Raw genomic sequence first — 18,384 nt, forward strand, 5'->3', positions numbered from 1 at the left:
CAGTGGCCCATGTCTGTAATCTCAGCACTTTGGGAGGCCAAGGTGGGCAGATCACCTAAGGTCAGGAGTTCGAGACCAGCCTGGCCAACATGGTGAAACCCCATCTCTACTAAAAAATACAAAAATTAGCTGGGCGTGGTGGAGGTGTGTGCCTGTAATTTACCCAGCTACTCAGGAGGCTGAGGGAGAAGAATTGCTCGAACCCAGAGGCAGAGGTTGCAGTGAGCTGAGATCACGACACTGCACTCCAGCCTGGGCAACAGAGCAAGACTCCATCTCAAAAAAAATAATAATAATAATCCCTGAAGCAACGTCGGCCACCAGAGTGCCTCCTAGGAGTAGGCCTGCCTCACTGTCCCCTCCAAGCTCAGTCATTAGCTGGGTGCAGTCATGAGAAGCTGGCCTCACGGCAAAAGCACTGGTGGATTTCTTCAACAGGTGGAGGACTTGCTCAGTTGCACCTGCAGTTGAAGGACAGTGAAACACATTCTTGTGGCCACCACAAGAACAGACAGGCAACGCAGGACCAGATCCTGGAACCTGAACTCTAACCTGCAGGTAGGGGATCCTAAATTCAAAACTCTTTTCATAAATCAGCCCAGATTTATAATTTCTCTCAGTCAACGTTGGGCCAAAATTGAGCCTAGTTTGACATAACCTCCATCAATCCCTCCTAAACTGGGCCACATCAGGGATTTATGTAACTTTTCTGTCCCTGAATTTGGGAACTATGATCCAGCCAACCTCCAGTCCCCTAATTTTCCACAGGAAATTAAAACTCCTAGCAGCTATGTGACACCACTCTGAAAGTTACAAGAAGCAAAGGCAGAACTAGAATCCAGGTGTTTTTGCCCTGACATCGGCATCTAGGTGGACGGATTCTTGACGGCTGCACACCACCACTGACCCATCATCAGTGCCACCACCGCACCCGACTGGTCACACATGGCAAAAGGCAGGGTGAGTGTTTTCCTGTGCCTTGTTCATTGCCACACCTAAGACTGTGAGTTCTCAGTCTCCAGGAAAATGGAAGTGGTTTTACACTTTATTTTTATCATCATGCCACAGGGATGTGAAGGCTAATTGCCTATGAAGTACATGATCCCCAAAAGTCAGTGCTGATGCTGCCCTGCTGGCTGCAAACAGACCCACCTGCCCTGTCACAGAGACTGCTCTTAGATTAATCTCAGAAGTAAGCATCACTGCTAGAACTTCTGACATACTTCTCCACAACACAGCTCTTCCCCTTACTAAACATGCATTTATACTGACATAGACTGCCAGGTCCAACCTGCAGACCCTGACCTAGCGACGGATGAACAAACACACTCAGACACAGATACCCAGTGAAAGAGCGGGCTAGGGGTCCGGGCCACTCACAGACACCAAGGAGGGTGCCATAACCAGGACATTTATTTAGTAGAGATTCAGTGACAGGGGCTTTGAGTCAACACACTTGTGGATAATTAACATTGCTGATCCCCCACTCTCCAGCAGAGAGCAGTTGGAATGATCAAAGGTCGGTCTCAGGACCACATGAATAAAGAAGCTCTTTAGAGAAACTCCCCCACACTCCCTTGTTATTTGCTTTTTGCTATTTTAGCTCAACAGGATTAGGCTGCCTTCAGCCATAGCTCTATCCTGAGGCTTCTGCAAAACCTTCCGGCCTTCCCAGAAGGTCTGCATCTATTTTACAAATTTTCCCACCACCCTGACTGAACCCCTACGATACATCACTGACCTTGTTTTCTACAATACAATTTTACACAATTCAGAACTTCATATCCTACTAACACAGACCACAATAGTCACTTTCATAGAATACAGATAATTCTGTGAAATGCAATTTGAAGACACTAAAAGCCTTCTTCTCGGGCATGAAATCTTATCATATACAAGCTGGCCCTGAAACTTTCATTTCCCTTAGTCCTACTTAGGAGGCCTACAACTGACCTGCCGTTCCCCATCCTCCTTCCCCATCCCTGGCCACACGACTAGCAAGTCCAAGGATATCTGCCACCCTCTCTGAGTGCTGTTTCCTTCAACCACCACCCAGCTCAGCTGACAGCATGCGGAGTAACACAGAGCTTCAACAGCCCAACGTCTCCAGCACCCAGACATAAAACTTGAGGAGGAAAGAGCTTTACCACGTGCCCCGAAAGGTGTAAGAAACGTCACTTCAGACTCTCCCCTCGAGTATAGCAATTTTAACACCCCGGCCCCATTTCACATGCCAAGAATACACCCCAGAAATAGGCTTCAACTACAGAATATCGTTGACTCAACAAATTTCTATTCAGCCACTGATGCAACAGACACCGTTCCCCTCCTACGTGCTAACGAGTGCTCAGTAAAACATAAAGCTAAGGACAAAATACAGGCTTTGTTAAAGTTTCTCCAGGCCTGACAGAGTAGGTCCACACTGAATACTTTAGGTGGACAAAGCCATTCCTATGTAGACTCTGTCTCCTGGCCATTATTATTTTCAATACGTTATTTGACTGGCAAAACGAAAGACCGACAGTGTCCCCTAAACACAGGAGTGGCATGGTCCACAGCTAGAGTTAGGTCTGTAAGTTTCCCAGGTCCACATACCTTTGACTCTACTTTTCATGCTTTTCTTCAGGACATTTTCTCTGCCCTCGCCTCCTCCTTCTTCTGCTGCCACCAAAGCAAAGAACTCTTCCAAATTTTCACCTTGAACTTTTGCCAAGCCAAAGTTGCTAAACTTCAGTGTGCCAGGCCCTTCCAAGAGTATCTATGAAGATCAAATACATGTTTCCAGAAAAAATTCAACTTCGTTTGTACATACATCAGTACCTCTTATAATTGCACTACAGAACTTTTGAGCACTGCCATTCTCTCTCTATCAGAACTCAGAAAAATAAATGCTTATAATTTTTTAAAAAAGCTAAAGAAAAATAAATCCAACTTTTCATAATCAAATAAAAAATTGCTCATTCTCAGATACATATGAGCACACTGTATAACCATCGTAGAAAACCTCAGGTCTGGGGAAAGATGAGCAACGAAGAAAATACAACAATCTGCACTTGCCAGCCCTCAGTGTGCGCTGCAGGAGGATCTGAAACACACCTGCCTGAGTGTGTCCAGGTGAGGAAGCATGATGCACAGTTAGGACTAAGGTCGGAGATCTGGATTTTAGACCCCAGTCCACCATTTGCTTGGTGTCTGACCTTGAAGAATTTATTTAACCTTTCTAATCCCCAGTGTCTTCACCTGTAAAATGGGGGAAATAATACCTAACTCTTCAGACTGCTGTAAGGATTAATCAAGGTTACACGTGTGAAGAGTCTGTAACAGCCACTGGCAGGTGGTAAGTGCTCAAGTGTCCTAGTATAGTTTGTGATTGGAAGCTATGGATGGTTGAAAACATGCCAGGAACTAACATTCCGTTACTTTTATCATTTCCTCTATTAAAAGTATTTCTAGATGGGTGCAATGGGTCAGGTGGCTTTGTGGTTTTTCAAAGCAATGCAGGGTCAAATGCAGTGGTTCACGCCTCTAATCCCAGCACTTTGGGAGGCTGAGGCGGGCAGATCACTGAGGGCCAGGAGTTTTGAGACGAGACTGGCCAACGTGGTAAAACCCCATCTCTACTCAAAATACAACATTTAGCTGGGCATGGTGACGGGTGCCTGTAGTCCCAGCTACTCAGGAGGCTGAGGCACCAGAATCGCCTGAACCTGAAGGGAGAGGTTGCAGTGGGCCAAGGCTGCCACTGCACTCCAGCCTGCATGAGAGCAAGACTCTGTCTCAAAAAAATAATAAAATAAAGGCAATGTGAAGTTAAATCCTAACTTCCAGTCACAAACACACAGTAAGGATGTCTGCTCGTCTGTAATAGTGGCTTTTACACTCATGTGAGCATCACAGTCCCCTGGAGGACTTGTTAAAGCACAAACGACCAGTCACTGCCCCCAGAGTTTTGGATTCAACAGGTCTGGGATGGGGCCCGTTTCTACCACGTCCCAGGTCAAGCTGATGCTGCTGGTCCAGAGGACCACCGGCATGGATCGGCAAACACTTTCATTGTTGGTGAAGAGCCGGCTAGTAAATATTTTAGACTTCATGAGCCACACAGTCTTTGTCTTCACTTCAATTCTGTTGTTGAAGAGCAGTAGCCACTGACAGCACATACACCAGAGACCATGGCTGTGCTCCAGTCAGAGTTCATTCACTAAAACCGGAATCCCGCCTAACCTTTGCTAACCCCTGTTCCGGAACACAGGCTTAGGTCACAAAGCGCCCGAACTTCTCAAATCCTTACACTAAACAGCTCCCGCACAGATATCAGCAAACTACAGCCTCTGGGACAATCCCTGGCCACTGCCCGCTTCTATACAGCTATGAACCAAGAGTGTTGGATTTAAAAAAAAAAAAAACTATCTGAACACTGCCAAAAAGAATGTGGTTTTTGGCCAGGAATGGTGGCTCACACCTATAAATCCCAGCACTTTGGGAGGCCAAGTGAGGAGGATCACCTGAGGTCAGGAGTTTGAGACCAGCCTGGCCAACATGGTGAAACTCCATCATTACCAAAAATACAAAAATCAGCTACGTGCCTATAGTCCCAGCTACTTGGGAGGCTGAGGCAGGAGAATTGCTTGAACCCGGGTTGTGGAGTTTGTACTAAGCTGAGATCACATCGCTGCACTCCAGTCTGGGCGACAGAGTGAGAGTCTGACTCAAAAAAAAAAAAAAAAAGTAGTTTTTATATTTCTAAATGGTTAAGAAAAAAAAAAAATTTCTAGACACGTGACAATGAATTACATGAAATCCACATTTCCATATCCATGAACGAAGCATTGAAATACAGTCACATCCAGGTATTTTACAAGCTGTCTGTGGCTGCTTTCAGCACGGTAACGACAGCTGAGCAGCTGCAGACTTGAGGCATAGATCTGAGTATTTCAAACAAGAACTACCATTCACTATACGGGATTTTATGGAAGTTTTTTTTTTTTAAGCTTTGATTATCTTCTCATACAGATAACCTGCAAAAATAAAATTTCTAATAAAAATAAAATTTCTAATTTCTAAATGAAACATTCAGCTTTTGATTTCGCTGGCATATATTAAAGGAAAAGTAAAAACTTAGACCAGTAACATGTACAATTCCTCAGAGTATGTACTTACAAAGACAATTACTGACATCACTGTGAGCACACTACTTACCAAAAAGTAGCCCAGAAACTTAACCTAAATATAATGGGTAATCCTCACAAATATCTTGAGAAATCTATCTCCATGTGACAAAGAAACTAAGGCAAAGAGAGGCAGGGTAACTTGTCCAGTTCACACAGCTTCTAAGGGTCAGTGTTGACTGCAACTCAGAAACCACGTAGGTTTCACGACTCCACTATACTGAAGCTCAGTTAGGTGTGAATAATTTTACCAAAAGAGAAAATATTTGATCCATAATATCAGGAATCATACATATATAGCCAAGAATGCCACCATCAAGCTAAAATAATGTTTCACAAACGTGCCCGATGACTTCGGACCTAAGAGGGCCTTATCTTACAGACCTGTTGTGTTCATCATATACAGGATAGGTTACCAGCATTAAGGCATTACTCAAAGAGCTCTGACAGGGAGACTTCACATTCAAAAAGCAGCTTCAGCACCTAAAATACAGTACCATGTACTTCCTTTTATTTCCTTTTTTTTTCTCTTTTCTTTTTTTTTTTGAGACGGAGTCTTGCTCTGTCACCCAGGCTGGAGTGCAATGGTGGCGCAATCTAAGCTCACTGCCACCTCTCCCTCCCAGGGTCAAGCAATTAACCTGCCTCAGCTTCTCGAGTAGCTGGAATTACAGGCATCCGCCACCACACCCGGCTAATTTTTGTGTTTTTAGTAGAGATAGGGTTTCGTCATGTTGGCCAGGCTAGTCTCAAACTCCTGACCTCAAGTGATCCACCTGCCTCAGCCTCCCAAAATGCTGGGATTACAGGCATGAGCCACCATGCCTGGCCTCCTTTCATTAAAAAAAAAAAAAAAAAAAAAAGTTAACTTAAAATTTCAAGATGTTCTACACCAAAATTTTATCTAAAAATAAAAACATCTTTGAGAAAGCACTCTAAATTGAGACAGAAGCACTTAGGAAATGGAAAACTTTCATGAATTACCTTCTCAGGAGAAATGTCACAAAAGAGAATGCCAAGTTTATGAAGATGATGTAATCCAGTAATCAGGTCAATTCCAAATTCTCTCACAACATCTTCTGGGAGGTTTTCATCTTGAGCAATAACTGTTTTTAAGGAACCACCTGCAAGAATTTGATTGAAATCACCCACTTCAACCCACTACCATCACAGAGTGCCCCTGAGAGGTTCCATGCTGACAGGTACGAACATTAAAAACTGATCAAGACCGTAAACCCTGACAGTCTGGTTAAGGAACACACAGGTGAGTGAATACAGTGGCCCCAGCTCTTCAACAGAAGTCTACGCGCAAGCACCAGAGACAGATTCAGGAAAGCTAGCAATAAGTATATCAATATTTAATTATCCTTTATTGTTACTAAATGTATACAAAGTACACTAACAGTAGTACTTAGTACTAGTTAATAGTAGCACTTAGTAGCAATTACATTTTTTGCCTAACTCCTAAAATTTTGAAACTAAAAGCCGAGATAGCCGGGCGCGGTGGCTCAAGCCTGTAATCCCAGCACTTTGGGAGGCCGAGGCGGGTGGATCACGAGGTCAAGAGATCGAGACCATCTTGGTCAACATGGTGAAACCCCGTCTCTACTAAAAATACAAAAACATTAGCTGGGCATGGTGGTGCGTGCCTGTAATCCCAGCTACTCAGGAGGCTGAGGCAGAATTGCCTGAACCCAGGAGGCAGAGGTTGCGGTGAGCTGAGATCGCGCCATTGCACTCCAGCCTGGGTAACATGAGTGAAACTCTGTCTCAAAAAAAAAAAAAAAAAAAAAAAAAAAAAAAAAAAAAAAAAAAAAAAAAAAAAAAAAAAAAAAAAAAAGCCGAGATAACATGTATTTAGTCAACTTTCTCCCTGTATATAGTCCTACAAAGTTGTACGAAGCAACAGCTGTAACTTGTTATCTCTAATTATTTGTTGGTTCATCGTTGTACCTTTCCACATTGCTTAAAATTTTATGAGGTACAGAATGCTTTTCATAAAAACAAAAGATACTTTATAAATTTATTAGTTAATTAATAGCTAGTCAACTTAAACTGTTTGTTTTTACGGGGAAAATGTTTTTGATAAATTAATCATCACTTTAAAACATTTCTGATTTTTTATGTGTGTAATGTAATAATATACCAAAGTCAAGTCAACCCAAAATTGATTTACATAATTCTGCTTTTTCCCAAACATCTTTGCTCTTTACCCTTCCCTAATATCCACAGAGCAATAGATTTTCAAGTTTACGTAGTAAATAACATCAACAACTACCTGTATTTACAACACAAGATAAAAGGAAAGTAACAAAACTTACAGCATTTTTTTCAATACTATATTCACAGCACTTCTTACATACTCTTTCTTACCTGTGCAGAGTTCCACTACTAGCCAGAGGTGATTGCTGGTTTCATACCATTCATGAAAAGTGACAATATTCTTGTGTTTAATTTCATGGGTGAGACGGACCTATAAAAACACAGAGCATTCACTCTAAAAAGAAATTCCTAAAACTCTTACATCTACTGAGAAAAACCTAAATACGCAATTAGTTAGTGGATAAGAAAACAGTGACATTTATTTGGTGGAATTCTATACAGATATTAGAAATGATGATTATGAAGGCTATTATATAGAAAAACACTAACTTAAAAATAAACTTTTTTGGCCATGCACAGTGGCTCATACCTATAATCCCAGCACTTTGGGAGGCTGAGGCAGGCAGATCACTTGAGGTCGGGAGTTCAAGACCAGGCTGACCAAGATGGCGAAACCCCATCTCTACTAAAAATACAAAAATTGGTCAGGCATGGTGGCACATGTCTGTAATCCCAGCTACTCGGGAGACTGAGGGAGGAGAACTGCTTGAACCCAGGAAGCAGAGGTTGCAGCATGCCAAGATCATGACACTGAATCGCAGCCTAGGTGACAGAGCAAGACTCCATCTCTAAATAAATAAATAAATAAATAATTTTTTTTTAACTTGTGTAATACTCTTTTGTCTGTCTGTGTAAACACAAATTTGCAAAAGATTTATAGGAAAATGACCAGAGAATATTCACCAACATAGCTACTTTTATTGGTTAAACTGCTGATGTTTCTAATTCTACTTTTCTCTCATTTTCTACTGTCTATACTAATACACACTACTTTTAAAACCAAGGAAGAAGAAATAATTTTAAAGGAAAAACTTTTTGCTAAGTAAACATAACCTAAATACTCAATAACACAATAGTTAACTAACTTGTATTATCAACTGACTAAATATCATCAACAGTAAAATGTTTACTTAAATTAAAACACAGAGGAATGAGTGTTATAATGTTAAGTGAAAAGGGCAAGAAACAAAATTATACCATGACTAAAACATTTTTTAAAACCCTCACAAGCTAGAAGGAAACAAACCAAGACATGAGCAATTATTATTATTATTATTATTATTTTGAGACAGAATCCTGCTCTGTGGCCCAGGCTGGAGTGCAGTGGTACAATCTCGGCTCACTGCAACCCGTGCCTCCCAGGTTCAAGCAATTCTCTGCCTCAGCCTCCTGAGTAGCTGGGATTACAGGCACCTGCCACCATGCCCAACTAATGTTGGTATTTTTAGTAGCGACAGGGTTTTGCCGTCTTGGCCAGGCTGGTCTTGAACTCCTAACCTTGTGATCCACCCGCCTCAGTCTCCCAAAGTGCTGGGATCACAGGTGTGAGCCACCGCGCCTGGCAGAGCAATAATTATCTTTAGGTGATAGGACAATCGTCCTTTTTTTCTTGGTTTTTCCCTGTTGTCCAAGTTTCTGGTGAACCCCTGCAGAGCAGTGGAGACCACAGGCTTGCACCACCACACTCAGTTCATTTTTTGATTTTTTGTAGAGACAAGGTCTTATTTGTTGCCTAAATTAGTCTTGAACTCCTAGGCTCAAGCGATCCTCCCACCTCAGCCTCCCAAAATGCTGGGATCACAGGAATGAGTCACTAGGCCCAGTTTAAAAAAAAAAAAAATTTAAAGTCACATCCAAACTCTACTACCACTTAACACAAACAATTGAGCCTGAGCCCATACGTACAGAGCTCCCCAAACGTTTTTTGTGATGGGAGTCTCACTCTGTCGCCCAGGCTGAAGTACAGGGGCACAATCTCGGCTCACTGAAACCTCCACCTTCTGGGTTCAAGTGATTTTTCTGCCTCAGCCTCCCAAGTAGCTAGGACTATAGTCACGCCCCACCACACCTGGCTAATTTTTGTATTTTTAGTAGAGATGGGGTTTCACCATGTTGGCCAGGCTGGTCTCAAACTCCTGATCTTGTGATCCACCCGCCTCATCCTCCCAAAGTGCTGGGATTACAGGCATGAGCCACTGCGCCCGGCCTGAGCTCCCCATGTTAAAAGCAAAACGCTCTGAACAACTAGGTGGGCTCATGCTGTAGCACAATTAGAGGAAAACAGATCCTCATAACTTAGAAGACAGAGGGGTTAAAAACCAAAAAGCAGAGTGATCGAGAGAAAATTTAAGGAGCACCTTGTAAGAAACGACACAACTAAAATAAAGAAATTAGCCCGGCATGGTGGCACATGCCTGTGGTCCCAGCTACTAGGAAGGCTGAGGCAGGAGGACCCCCTGAGCTCAGAAAGTCAAGGTGCAGTGAGCCAAGACCACATCACTGCACTGCAGCCTGAATGACAGAGTGTGACCCTGTCTCAAAAAAAAAAAACAGAAAAAGAAAGAAACTGCAAAACTAATAAGGCCACCAAAGGATAAGGAAGACCGCCTGGCGAGCATGCTTAAGGACTCCCACCGCATCCGGCACAAGAAGGGGAGTCCTGATGAAAAATAAAGGGGTACGGCAATTCCAGCAGAATCACCAACAGAATCCGGGCCCAGCGCCTCCTTCCAGCGCTCCTCATCGCTGCACGCACGCCCCGCGCCTGCTCTCCCAAATGCTGGGCCAGACTGCCTCTCAGAGTCTTGCCTCCGCCTTCACCTCGACCACCTACTCATGGTTACTCCACAGACCTACGGTGTTCAATGCAGGAGCGACGTGCCACACAAGGCTACTCAGAACTCGAAAAGTGGCTTGTCTGAGCCAGGACGTGCTACAGATGTGACATACACACAGTATTCTGAAGACCTCATTCCAAAAAATAACAATAAACAATATCTTGGTAATAGTTTTTACTGGCTGGGTACAGTGGCTCATGCCTGTAAAACCAACATTTTGGGAGGCCAAGGTGGGCAGATCACTTGAGGTCAGGAGTTTGAGACCAGCCTGGCCAACATGGTGAAACCCTGTCTCTACAACAAAATACAAAAATTAGCCAGGGATGGCAGTACATGCCTCTAATCCCAGGAACTCAGGGGGTGAGACAGGAGAATTGCCTGAACCTGGGAGGCGGAGGTTGCAGTTAGCCGAGATTGCACCACTGCACTCCAGCCTGCACGGCAGAGTAAGGCTCCATCTCAAAAATATAAATAAGTAAATAATTTTTACCAATAACATGTTGATATCATTCTACACTGTATATACTGGCTTTAGAAATATATTACCAAAGTTAATTTCACCCATTTGTTTTTCATTTTTCAATGTGACTACTAAAAAATTCAAAATTAGATTTCTGGCCCCCATTGTATTTCTACTGGATGGTGTTGCTAGACTTTTACTAAAAACTGCATCACCACCAAAATCTCTTCCACACATCCTAGCCTGTGACCACATACGCACACTTTCCAGCTCACTCCCACGACCACTGCAATTCTTGTTAAACTCGACCAACCCTCCACAGACTCTGCAGCTACTCTGTTTATTTATTTTTGAGACAAGATCTCACTGTCACTCAGGTTGGAGTGCAGTGGTACAATCACTGCTCACTGTAACCCCCACCACCTACACCTAGGCTCAAGAAATCCTTCCACCCCCGCTTCCTGAGTAGCTGGGACCACAGGTGCCTGCCACCAACCCCAGCTTTTTTTTTTTTTTTGAGACAAAGGCTTGTGCTGTCGCCCAGGCTGGAGTGCAGTGGCACGATCTTAACTCACTGCAACCTCCACCTCACGAGTTCAAGTGATTCTCCTGCCTCAGCCTCCCAAGCAGCTGGGACTACAGGCACGTGCCACCCTGCCCAGCTGATTTTTTGTATTTTTAGTAGAGATGGGTTTTTAACCACGTTGGCCACACTGGTCTTGAACTCTTGGCCTCAAGTGATCTGCCCACCTCGACCTTCCAAAGTGCTGGGATTACAGGCATGAGCCACCGTGCTTGGCCCACCCCAGGCTAATTTTTGTATTTTTTGCAGAGACACAGTTTCACCATGTTGCCCAGGCTGCTCTCGAACTGCTGAGTTCAAGCAATCTGCCTCCACCTCCCTCAGCCTCTCAAAGTGCTGGGATTACAGGTATGAGCTACCACACCCAGTGAGAATTTCTAGACATTAACAAATATACAATGGAAAAAGAAAGTAAGAAAACACCTCCATTAATAATAGCAGCAAAAACAATAAAACACATAGGAATTAACTAAGCAGGTGGAAAGACTCACACAATGAAAACTATAAAAACTTCTGAAGGAAATTTTTAAAAGACATAAATAAGTTGGAAAATATCAAGTGTTTATGAATTGGAAGGCAATATTCAGGTATTAATAATTAACATTCAAATACCACCCAAAATCAATCTCCCCAAAGCAATCTACACATTCAATGAAATTCTTATCAAACTCACAACCACTTTTTTTGCAGGACTAGAAAAAAAATCTATTCAAAACTTCACATGGAATCTCAATATGCCAAATGGCCAAAACAATCTTAAAAAGAAAAAAAGGCTGTAGAACACATGCTTCCTGATTCCAAAACTTACTACAAAGCTACAGTAATAAAAACAGTACAGTACTGCTATAAAGACAAACATACAGACCAACAGTATAGAATAAGGAGCCCAGAAATAAACCCTCACACATATGGTCAAATGACTTTCAACAAGGATTCCAAAACTATTCAACGGGGAAAGGACAGTCTTTTCAACAAATGGTGCTGGGAAAACTGGATTACCCACATAAAAAGAGAGAAGCTAGACCTTCACTGCTATGGTATGAATGTGTCCCTCTAAAAGTCACATTGCATCCTGGCCAACATGGTGAGACCGTGTCTCTATTAAAAAAATACAAAAATTAGCTGGGCGTGGTGGTACACGCCTGTAGTCCCAGCTACTCGGAGGCTGAGGCAGGAGAATCCCTTGAACCCGGGAGGCAGAGGTTGCAGTGAGCCGAGATCGAGCCACTGCACTCCAGCCTGGCGACAGAGCAAGACTCCGTCTCAAAAAAAAAAATTCACATTGAAACCTAATGCCCATTGTGGTGGCATCAGGAGGTGAAACCTTTAAGAGATGATTGGATCATGTGGACTCTACCCTCATAAATAAACTTAGTGCCCTGAGAAGAGAGGCTTAGGAAGCCTGTTTTCTTTCCTCCTCTGCCATGTGGGCACACATAGAAGGCACCAGCTTTGAAAAGGACAGCAAGCCGTTACCAGACACCAAAACTGCTGGCACCTTGATCTTGGACTTGCCAGCCCCAAGAACTGTGGCCAATAAATTTCTGTCATTTCTAAGCTATCCAGCCTAAGGCATTTTGCTTTAGCAACCCAAACAAACTGAGACACTTACTGAACACCACATACAAAATTTAACTCAAAATGAATCAAATATCTAAATATAAGAGGTAAAAATACGTAACTCTCAGAACAGCAAATAGGGCAAAAGCTTCATGACACTGGGTTTGGCAATGATTTTTGGATATTTGGATACGACACCAAAGACACAGGAAAAAAAAAAGACAGGCAAATGTGACTCCGCACAAATTTTAAACTTTACTACATCAAAAGGCACTAACAACAAAGTGAAAAGGCAACCTGTGGAATATGAAAATATACTTGCAAATCATATATCTGAGCAGATTAGTATCTAGAATATATAGATGAGTCATAAAACTCAGCAAGAAAGCAACCAGATTAGAGAATGGGCAAAGGACTTAAGGAAATGGGCGAAAAGAACAGACGTTTCTCCAAAGGAGAAATACAAATTGTCAACAAGCACATGAAAAGATTCGGCTCAGCATCACTAGTCATTAGGGAAATGCAAATCAAAACAATAATGAGACACCACCTCACACCCATTAGGAGGGTTACTGTTAAAATAAATAAATAAATAAAAACAAGTACTGACAAAGATGCAGAGAAGCTGAACCCTTGTGCCCTGACGGGCTGCAATGTGAGGATGGGAGAGCTGCTGGGGAAAACAGCACAGCAAGCCTTTACAAAATCAGAGCTAGAATTACCACAGGACCAGCGATTCCACTTCTGGGTATATACACAAAAGAAAGCAGGATCTCAAAGTCGTATTTGTACCTACATATTCACAGCAGCATTGTTCACAGTAGTTAAAACACAGAAGCAACCTGTGTCCACTGATACATGAATAGATAAGCAAAATGCAATATACGTATGTACAATGAAGTATGATTCAGCCTTAAAAAGGAGGAAATCCTGACCCGAGCTACAACATGGATGAACACTGAGGACATTATACTAATCGAAATAAGCCAGACACGAAAAAAGAAAAATACTGTATGACACCATTTCTATAGAAGAGTCAAAACCACAGAGACAGAACGTAGAATGACAGTTACCAGAAGCTGGAGGAGAAATGAGGAATTCATGTCACAGGTATAGAGCTTCTCTTATGAGAAGCAAAAGAGAAGCCTATGCTCCAGCTAAATCATATAAATTACGAGAAGCAAAGGAGAAAACAAGTGAAAATACAGTACAAACAAATATGGAATGATATTTCCACGTAATCCCTAAGGACTGGAGGAGTCAATCCAAATATCGTTACTACTACTGGTTGGGGGGCCAAACTGCACATGCTGCCTGCTTTTGTAAATAAAGTTGAACTGGAAAAGAGGTTCGGAGACAGGTGGTGGTGATTGTTGCACAGCAATATGGGTGTACTTATCATCCCTAAAATGCACAATTAAAAATCACTGGGGGGGACAAACCTTATGTACAATTAAAAATCACCAAGGGGGCAAACTTTATGTTATGTTGTATTTTACCACAATATTTTTGTTTTAAGCTAGGTATGGTCCAGGAAGCCTAGGCTATAAAGTGATACAGCTATTTCAAACCCGAGTCACTCTCACCCACTGTCCTTCCTTGACAGTAAATTGCAGGGCTGGGGGTGGCGGTGGGGGTGGCAGTGGGGGTGGCGGGGGTAGGAACTGCTTGTTTCCTAAACACAGCAAATTCAAAAAGTAAATTATCTAACATAGAATATAGTTTCCAGGCTGGGCACAGTGGCTCCTGCCTGTAATCCCAACACTTTGGGAGGCCGAAGTGGACAGACAGCTTGAGCACAGGAGTTCAAGACCAGCCTGGGCAACATAGCCAAACCCCCACTCTATGAAAAATACAAAGAATTAGCCAGGCATGGTGGTATATGCCTGTAGTCCCAGCTACTCTGGAGGCTGAGGTGGGAGGATCATTTGAACACAGAGGTCGAGGCTGCAGTGAGTCATGATTGCACCACTGAATTCCGGTCTGGGCAACAGAGCCAGGCCCTGTTTCAAGAGAAAAAAAAAAAAAAAAGAGTATAGTGTCCCTGATTTATACCCCCCACAAAGAAAAAAATTAAATAAAATAAACCTAAGTTAGTCATGACTTGGATATGTTTATTACTCATTACTCAGGACTGGTGGCACTGAACAGAGAGGTCACCCCTTCCAGAGAGAAAATGTGGCATTTAATATAACCAGTTCAATGGCTCCTGTGAAAACGCTACCGTAGCGCTCCTTCCCCTACCAGTGGAAACACACTGACTTACCCAGTTGGTTATCTCAGGCCTTTTGCACTTATCAGTACAAAGTATGGCTACAAAATGGATTGTGCCCTTCCGCCGCCCTTTATACACCACAGTCTTGCTTCCTCTTCCGATCTCCTCATACAGAATAAAGTTTTCCATCTCTGGGCCAACTTCTCACAGACGATAGAATGATGGCATCTCTGGCTCCTAAAAAGTAAACAAAAATGACATTGATAAGTACAAGCTAGTTGCATAATTAGCCTAAGATAATTAGCCAAGAATATTTTATACGTGAAAAAAAAATCTAGCAATTCGATAAATTCGGAAAATTGACTTACAAATGTTAAATACTAATGTTGGTATTTTTTGCAGGATGAACAAAGCTAAGGGGCAAATAAATAAAAATTCCCAGCCAGGTGCGGTGACTTAGCCTGTAATCCCAGAACTTTAGGAGGCGGAGGCGGGGGATCACCTGAGGTCAGGAGTTTGAGACCAGCCTGGCCGACACGGTGAAAACCCGTCTCTATTTAAAACACAAAAATTGGCCGGGCGTGGTCCCAGCTACCCGGGAGGCGGAGGCTGCAGTGAGCCGAGATCGCACCGCTGCACTCCAACCAGAGCGATGGAGCGAGACTTTGTCTCAGAAATAAATACATAAACAAATATTCGCAAAGCGGCATTCAAGCTCCATCAACAAGATCTTTAAAACACAGCGAGCAGCGGCCCGCGCCCCTAGGGTGGTGGGCATCCCGGCATTCCGTGCGGCCGGCCCTCCATCACAATGGCGGCCGCCATTGCAGCAGCAGCGGCGGCCGCCATTGCAGCAGCAGCGGCGGCCGCCATTGCAGCAGCAGCGGCGGCCGCCATTGCAGCAGCAGCGGCGGCCGCCATTGCAGCATGGCTCTGGGCGGCCCTGTGGCCATGGGCCACAGCGTGACCAAAAGCGGGAGCAAGCCGGCCCAGCCACCGCCGACGTGGGCAGCTGACCGAGCACACCGAGTCGGTGCGGGACGTGACCCAGGAGGGGTTCGGCGTTGCTCCCTAGGAGCCGGCGCCCCGCGGAGTTGCTCAGATTCATCCAGAAAGGGCGGGAGAACATCCGCACCAACAGGGAGAGAGCAGCTGAGAACCGTCCTGCCGGGGTGGGGGGGGAACGCGGCTGCCAAGAGGGACTGAGGCCCCTGCCCTCTGCCAGTAGGACCTTCACCGAAAAAAAGTGACAGCTACTTCCACCACGAGTCACGGCATCAGCGGGCCATGGCTTTCTTACCATCGGTGACAGCGGAAACCTGGTACAATGGGAAACAACGTCTGCAGGACGGGGCAGGAGAATAGGGTCTGGAGGCAGGGAGCCTAAGGCCGTGTCACACGGACTTCCTGCAGCTAAGTGGAAGGGAAAACCCTCACTTTCCATGCCTCGGGAACAACAACGGCCAGAGGCCATGCCGCATGTAAACCCCCCACCTTCTCTGCGCAGCGGACGGGAAACGCCGCCTGCAACCAACCAGACTGATTGGGGCGGAGTCTTGGTTTGCAACTTGGTAACTTCACCTTGGCATCTGCCTGGGTGCAGACAATGGAATTCTGAAATCCATGCGACCCACGGCAGGCCACTGCTTGACTTACAGGCGGTGACGTGAAGAGGCCAATGGGAAACCTCTAGGGGGTGTCTGAACCGGAGAAATTTCTGCATATTCCCGGAGTGTACTTTCATTTTCAACAAATCCCTGCTTTTGTTCTGTTATTGCTTCATTCCTTCTTTGCTTTGCTGGGCATTTTGTCCACTTCTCTGTTCAAAAGGCCAAGAACCTGCACAACTTGCACTCAAGACCCTCTACCGGTCTTGACTGGTATGCCCCACCTAAACCTTATAAATTATGAGAAGCAAAAGAGAAGCATATGCCCCACCTAAACTTTATAAATGATGAGAAGCAACAGAGAAAAAAGTGAAAATACAGTATTTAAAAATGGAATATTTCCATGTAATCCCTAGAGACTGTAGGAGTCAAACCAAATATCATTAATACTACTGGCTAGCTCCTAGGCCAAACTGCGCATGCTGCCTGCTTTTGTAAATAAAGTTTAATTGGAACATAGCCACACCCATTCGTTCATATATTGCTTATGGTTGCTTTCAGACTGCTATATATTACCTATGACAGAATTGAGTAGTTATGACAGACACTCTACGACCTGCACAAAAATATTTGCTATTTGTCCCTTTATTAAAAAAGTTTGCTAACACCTGCTCTAAATCAAGATGTTTGTTGTTTTGGGTTTGTTTTGTTTTTTAACCAAGCAGTTCATCCTTCACCTAAGGTATAAGAAGTTAAATGAGTTCGTTTTCTTGGCCAACATAACCCTTTAATTTTCATAAATAAGAACTTGCTGTAATCTTTTATCAAATGATCTTATATGGAATTTCAGTTAAGGTAGAATTAGAGTCATAATATGACAATTTAACCTAAATAATTAAAATCAATCTATCGGGCTAAGTGTGGCGGCTCACACCTGTCATCCCAGCACTTTGGGAGGCCGAGGCAAACTGATCACCTGAGGTCAGAAGTTTGAGACCAGCCTGACCAATACGGCAAAACCCCATCTCTACTAAAAATACAAAAATTAGCCAGGTGTAGTGGCACAAGCTTGTAATCCCAGCTACTCACGAGGCTGAGGTAGGAGAATCGCTTGAACCTGGGAGGCAGATGTTGCGGTGAGCTGAGATTGTGCCACTGCACTCCAGCCTGGGAGACAGAGCACCACTCAAAAAAAAAAATCAATCTTTCATAACCTGGCATCTCTTTGGAAAGATACGTTAGACTATATTAAACTTTCCAAAACCTCACAACATATCTGTTTATCAAAACAACACATTGGCTGGGCACTCAAGTGTGATTAATGGCTCACACCTATACTCTCACCCCTTTGGGTGGCCGAAGCGGAAGTATTGCTTGAGCCCAGGAGACTAAGGCTACAGTGAGCTACACCATGGGACTCCAGTCTGAGCAGCAGAGTGAGACCCTCTCTCAGAAAAAAAAAAAAACAAAAATTAAAAAAGCACATTGGGCTGGCCTCAGTGGCTCACGCCTATAATTCCACCACTTTGGGAGGCCAAAGAGTGAAGTTCACTTGAGGCCAGGAGTTCGAGACCAGCCTAGGAAACATAGAGAAACACCATCTCTACAAAATATTAAAAAATTTTTTAAAATTCACCAGCATTGGTGGCCTGTGCACGTAGTCCCAGCTACTTGGGAGGCTGACGCAGGAGGATAGCTTGAACCCAGAAGACAGAGGTTGTAGTGAGCCAAGATCTCACCACTACACTCTAACCCAGACAACAAAGTAAGACCCTGTCTCAAACACACACA

At 43.8% G+C, this 18,384-nt stretch overlaps 1 protein-coding gene across 8 annotated transcripts in view; it reads right to left on the bottom strand.

The window, feature by feature from the left end:
• Window positions 1-18,384, bottom strand: part of ULK4 (unc-51 like kinase 4) — a 620,462-nt gene that overhangs the window by 597,681 nt on the left and 4,397 nt on the right. For all 8 annotated transcript variants that reach the window (XR_005202208.1, XM_037742907.1, XM_037742908.1 and 5 more), the window contains exons 2-5: window positions 15,038-15,223; window positions 7,542-7,641; window positions 6,153-6,292; window positions 2,596-2,758 (exon numbers count right to left, since the gene is read on the bottom strand). Coding sequence is in view for 7 of the 8 variants with exons in the window: in XM_037742907.1 (XP_037598835.1) it covers window positions 2,596-2,758; window positions 6,153-6,292; window positions 7,542-7,641; window positions 15,038-15,175 (541 nt within the window). In the remaining variant the exon portion in view is untranslated. The remainder of the gene's footprint in view (window positions 1-2,595; window positions 2,759-6,152; window positions 6,293-7,541; window positions 7,642-15,037; window positions 15,224-18,384) is intronic.

This window comes from Cebus imitator, unplaced genomic scaffold (genome assembly GCF_001604975.1).
Source record: "Cebus imitator isolate Cc_AM_T3 unplaced genomic scaffold, Cebus_imitator-1.0 Scaffold129, whole genome shotgun sequence".
Lineage (NCBI taxonomy): Eukaryota > Metazoa > Chordata > Mammalia > Primates > Cebidae > Cebus > Cebus imitator.